The sequence below is a fragment of the Pungitius pungitius genome, chromosome 16, assembly GCF_949316345.1.
Source record: "Pungitius pungitius chromosome 16, fPunPun2.1, whole genome shotgun sequence".
Classification (NCBI taxonomy): domain Eukaryota; kingdom Metazoa; phylum Chordata; class Actinopteri; order Perciformes; family Gasterosteidae; genus Pungitius; species Pungitius pungitius.
Window position 1 is genome coordinate 18391902 of NC_084915.1, and position 5534 is coordinate 18397435.

The 5534-nt window shown below is 38.1% G+C and overlaps 1 protein-coding gene across 1 annotated transcript; it reads left to right on the plus strand.

Annotated features, from left to right (window-relative positions):
- Positions 1-2460: 2460 nt before the first annotated feature.
- On the plus strand, positions 2461-5302 carry taf9 (TAF9 RNA polymerase II, TATA box binding protein (TBP)-associated factor). Its single transcript, XM_037467418.2, has 7 exons — positions 2461-2575; positions 3579-3660; positions 3737-3873; positions 4082-4216; positions 4285-4366; positions 4446-4559; positions 4969-5302. The coding sequence occupies exons 1-7, from the start codon at positions 2540-2542 to the stop codon at positions 5118-5120; spliced, it is 738 nt and encodes a 245-aa protein (XP_037323315.1). The 5' UTR covers positions 2461-2539; the 3' UTR covers positions 5121-5302.
- The last annotated feature ends 232 nt before the right edge of the window (positions 5303-5534 follow it).

Genomic DNA, 5534 nt, shown 5'->3' on the forward strand with positions numbered 1-5534 from the left:
AAGGGAAGGATGGAAGAAGAGAAGGCGGGAGTAAGGGAAGGATAAAATGAGAAGGATGGATGGAGGGAAGGGGAGAAAGAGGGAAGGAGGAAAGGAGAGAAGGAGGAAACCCTCATGTACTAATTAAAAATCATTTATTACACTTTTCTCAAAGTTACTCCACTTTTCGTTTATTTGTGTCGAATAGTCCTTACAGTAGTAATATAATAATAACATGGTAACAATATTGATACAAAAAATAAACAGACAAAAAATATCCAGAAAATTTCAGCTTCAAACTAAGAACTATTGACGAATCCGACTAATGATCAAATACTTAAGACCTAATCAAAATGTTTGAATGTTTCAATTAAAATGTTTTAAATTATTCACATCTTGGATGAATTTATTAACACACTAATAAATTGAAGGTATTATTGTTGGCATTTCATCACACAACTTAGTGTCAACAAAAACGTTTAAAATAGTTTTTAACACATTAAATATAGTTTGATCAAAGTTGATTTCAGAAATGATACAATTGAGTTTATTAGAACTATTATGTATCTAATAACTAGTATTTTTATTTATTGTAATTAATAAAATAAATGCTCATGAACATTAAAACATGTTTTTTTTATTTGTGTTCTCTGATATCCACGTGATGCCTTTACGTAGAACCTTCATTTGTAAATGAAGGTTTTTTTAAATATGACTACAGGTTTTGTTTTATTCTATAATCAGAGGCTTCTTTCCCGTCAAAGATTAGCTATTTAAATCAGTTTGGACGTTTTTAACCTCACAGGTTGAATTTATCAATTTATAAAAGCTATGGTTTTAATAGTTGATCTTTTATTAAAATAAGTTTTATATATTTGTTTTAAATCACAAATTACTTCCTGAATTACCAACATTTTGTATTTTCTGTTTTACATTTAATTCCATTTTTTGATTGTTTTGTTGTCCACTGATAAAAAAAGTTTTCCTTTGACTCATATAAAATTAAGTAAATCAATTTAAATATTAAAGAACACGAATTGACAATAAATTGTGCGAAACAATAATACATTAATATGATGCCTCAAAACGCCAGAACTATTTATTCATTTTCCATTTTATTAATGATGATACATTAATAATACACTAGTAATAATAATGGTAACATTAGTGATAGTAATACTAATAATAGTGAATACAAGCATTATAATAATAATAATAATAATAATAATAATGGTAACTATATAAATAAGAATAATAATAGCAATAATATATATAATCTGACACATTCCTCTGTTGTAGTCATAATAATTTATCTCTGTCATTCCCTCATTTTTTGTGAACAAATTTAAACTTCTTTTAGTTTTATGTTTTGTATCTAAAAAGAATGTTAACAAGTTTTAGTGCTTGTGTCAAAGTGAGATAAAAACATCCACTTACAGAAGACAATAGATCAATAAAAGGAGCTGTCTGCCTGTGTGTAATTAACACGCACACAGGAAGCGGAGAGGTCACCTGAAGGTCAGCTCCTACCTGAACCCTCAGTGAAGACACAGAGGAGGCGGAGCCTCACAGCTCGTTTATTAATCACTTATTCTATTGACATCGACTGTTTTATTCCCAACAGAAGATTACATGATCAATACATATTTAAAAGTAAGCAGGTACTCTGTGTAATACCTGCTCAGGTACTCTGTGTAATACCTGCTCAGGTACTCTGTGTAATACCTGCTCAGGTACTCTGTGTAATACCTGCTCAGGTACTCTGTGTAATACCTGCTCAGGTACTGCTCTAGAACTCTGCAGGGATCAAACTACCCACAAGTCTATTTTTATATCTCCTTCATAGATTCCTTATCAGCTCTTTATTCTTTCCTTCTCCTTCTGAAGTCTTCAGCTACACGAGGTGTTAAAACTGCTCCTGGGTCGGATCTGCAATAAAGAATCTGGGCTCAGTATTTATTACTTTACCTGTAAATCAGAACATTAACACACTAAGATACAATGAGGTCTTAATGAAACTGAGGAGGTGATTTGCAATTGCTCTTTTACATTAGGGTGAGGCGAGGTTTTAAAATTAGGACTTAGTAGAAGGACCTACTTACAGTGAAAGTTAAAGACACTTCCTGCAGCGCCTCCTGCTGGCTTCCTGTTGTCAGAGCTCTCTTACAGTTTTTTACATCACTTTGCCGTAAGTTAAAGGTATTATTGCACAATGCAATGTTTTGAACATTGGAGAGCCTGTGTTACAAGTAAAGATGGTTGTGAGTTTCGTATCTAGAGTTTGGAAAAATGACATCACGGTTTTGAAAATAGTATAAAACTGAAAAAACGGTAATACATGACCTTTTCTATGTTGTTTTAATGTAATCGAGATAGAACATAAACGTTTCTGCATTACAATAAATACATATGTTGATATTGATAAATAAAATGATTAAAATCCATTACATTGCGCCGCCGGGTCTCACCAGCAGGGGCGCTGCACGGAGATCAGCTGACTCTGCTGCTCACTCTGAACCACAGAAGAAGACGCTGAGGAAGCCGCGGGGGAAAATATAAAATGTCTGCTCCGAAAACCATCCCGAAAGACGCTCAGGTATCGTTTTCACAACTCTGTCTTTGCACCTCGCGTCACTGCGGCGGCGTTTCATCGAGAGAGGCCGCGGTTTGGTGTAAATGGCGCCGTCAAAGCGAACGAACCACGCGGTTATTTGTACCCGTTAGCTTGTAGGCTAACGTTAGCCCCGGATTACCGTTCACAACATTAGCATAAAGTTAGCATGTTAGCCTAGCTGGAAGCTAGTGGCTAAGTGTAAACACAAGCGACTTCATGCGTCCGTTTTACACTTAGTTAAGTTGTACTTGTGACCTATTAACGTTAAATGTTAGTGATGAACTAAAGGATGAATGTTGGTGATAAACTAAAGGATGAATGTTAGTGATAAACTAAAGGATGAATGTTAGTGATAAACTAAAGGATGAATGTTAGTGATAAACTAAAGGATGAATGTTAGTGATAAACTAAAGGATGAATGTTAGTGATAAACTAAAGGATGAATGTTAGTGATAAACTAAAGGATGAATGTTTGTGATGAACTAAAGGATGAATGTTAGTGATAAACTAAAGGATGAATGTTTGTGATGAACTAAAGGATGAATGTTTGTGATGAACTAAAGGATGAATGTTAGTGATAAACTAAAGGATGAATGTTAGTGATAAACTAAAGGATGAATGTTAGTGATAAACTAAAGGATGAATGTTAGTGATAAACTAAAGGATGAATGTTAGTGATAAACTAAAGGATGAATGTTAGTGATAAACTAAAGGATGAATGTTTGTGATGAACTAAAGGATGAATGTTTGTGATGAACTAAAGGATGAATGTTTGTGATGAACTAAAGGATGAATGTTTGTGATGAACTAAAGGATGAATGTTAGTGATAAACTAAAGAATGAATGTTAGTGAAAGGATGAATGTTGGTGATGAACTAAAGGATGAATGTTAGTGAAAGGATGAATGTTTGTGATGACCTAAAGGATGAATGTTAGTGAAAGGATGAATGTTGGTGATGAACTAAAGGATGAAGTGTGTCTGCAGGTGATGATCCAGATCCTGAAGGACATGGGCATCACAGAGTACGAGCCCCGAGTCATTAACCAGATGTTGGAGTTCACCTACCGTGAGTATTTCATTGCTTTTGTTTCAGAGGAACGCAGCCGTCACAACGTTGTTTTTTGACTCGCTCCTCTTCTCAGGATACGTGACGACCATCATCGAGGACGCCAAGATCTACGCCACACACGCCAAGAAGTCCAGCGTGGACGCCGATGACATCAAACTGGCGATCCAGTGCCGCATGGACCAGTCGTTCACCTCGCCGCCGCCGAGAGACGTGAGCTTTTCACATTCGAATCATAATCAATAGATTGATTAGAAGCCAAACCATTGAACTGATTGTGATTAAAAAGACAAGGGACCTTCTGTAGTACCTTGATTGGCCACCAGATGGCGCCTCCTGTGGACCATTATTGATCCGGTGTTGACAGATTCACAGTCTCACAGTTCCTGCTTGTTGGTCAATGAGCTTCCTCTTTGATCAGTTCCTGCTGGAGGTCGCACGGCAAAAGAACCAGACCCCCCTCCCTCTGATCAAACCCTACACGGGGCCCCGCCTCCCCCCGGACCGCTACTGCCTCACGGCGCCAAACTACCGCCTGAAGACCGTGCAGAAGAAGGTACCATCAAGTCTTCTCCCCCTTCTCCTCCATCTCCTGCAACCTTCTCACTGCATCTTTGGTTCCAGGTGTCCTCGGCAGGCGGCAGGATATCGGTGCCCCGGCTCAGCGTCGGCAGCGTCTCCAGCAGGCCGAGCACGCCGACCCTCGGTGGGTCAACAGAAGTTCTGACCCGTGTGCTCTGACCCGTGTGTTGTGACCCGTGTGTTCTGACCCGTGTTCTCCACAGGCACCCCGTCTCTGCAGTCCGTGTCCACGAAGGTGGGCGCCCCGGTGTCTCTGACGGGTCAGAGGTTCACGGTTCAGATCCCAGCGACGTCTCAGACGGCCGCCACCAAAACCAGTAAGAGGGTCAACATCAGTCCATAAACAATGTTACCTTATAACTATTGTTTTATATTATACAATTCATTTATTACAGTATTATATCTATATCCTTTTTCAGACCAATCAAAATGTTAATATTGTATTTTTTATATATGTAGTTGTTTTAATGACAGGATTCAACAATCATTTGATATTTAAAGCTTATTTACGCTTTATTAAAGGTTTACTTTTGATGAATTCTTTTTAATCAATATGAAGCTTCGTGACTTTGTAAAATCAAGTGAATACTTCCTAAAGTGTACGTTTCTATTGATAAGTGACAGTTGACGTAGATTCATGAGACGCGTCGTCACATAAAGAGAAAACAAAGTGAGATGACGACGTGGCTCCTTGCAGCCAATCAGCACATCTTTCTTCTCCTCCAGTCACGCCGTCCACGCCCGCCGTCTCCAACGTGCTCATCAACCCGTCTCTGATCGGCTCAAAGAACATCCTCATCACGACCAACATGGTGACGCAGAGCAGCGACCCGCTGAAGAGGAAGCGCGAGGACGAAGACGACTACGACGCTTTATGACGGCGCCGCGCCTTTTAATAAGAACAAATCACACACTTCTCCTTTTTAATAATCCTCCGAAATGCAAAACCCCGAGTGGTTGACCCGTGTTACCGATCCAACAGGAAGTAGAAGTGAGTCTAACTCGATGGATCCAAACACCAGAAGCTCCTCCGATGTTCAATAAACTGTTGAAACATAAACATGTCGTTTCTACTGTCATAAGGAATCATATATATAAACTTTTGTCTCTCTAAGTATGATTAAAAAAAATAATTAATATGTCAAGGAAAGACGGGGAAAAGGTTTTTGTAAAAAATAAGAAAATGCTGGTGTCAAAATAAATCTGTATAATATGTAGAAAATGTCGTTAACCTTTACATCCAGAATTAGTAACTCAGATTATTTTCTTGAACAAAACACAACGGCAACATC

Bases quoted from the DNA above. Each gene is read 5' to 3' on its own strand.
- taf9 (XM_037467418.2), top strand. From the start codon at position 2,540: ATGTCTGCTCCGAAAACCATCCCGAAAGACGCTCAG. The intron at 4,217-4,284 runs GTACCATCAAGT...CTTTGGTTCCAG, and splicing joins TGAAGACCGTGCAGAAGAAG to GTGTCCTCGGCAGGCGGCAG. The intron at 4,560-4,968 runs GTAAGAGGGTCA...CTTCTCCTCCAG, and splicing joins GACGGCCGCCACCAAAACCA to TCACGCCGTCCACGCCCGCC.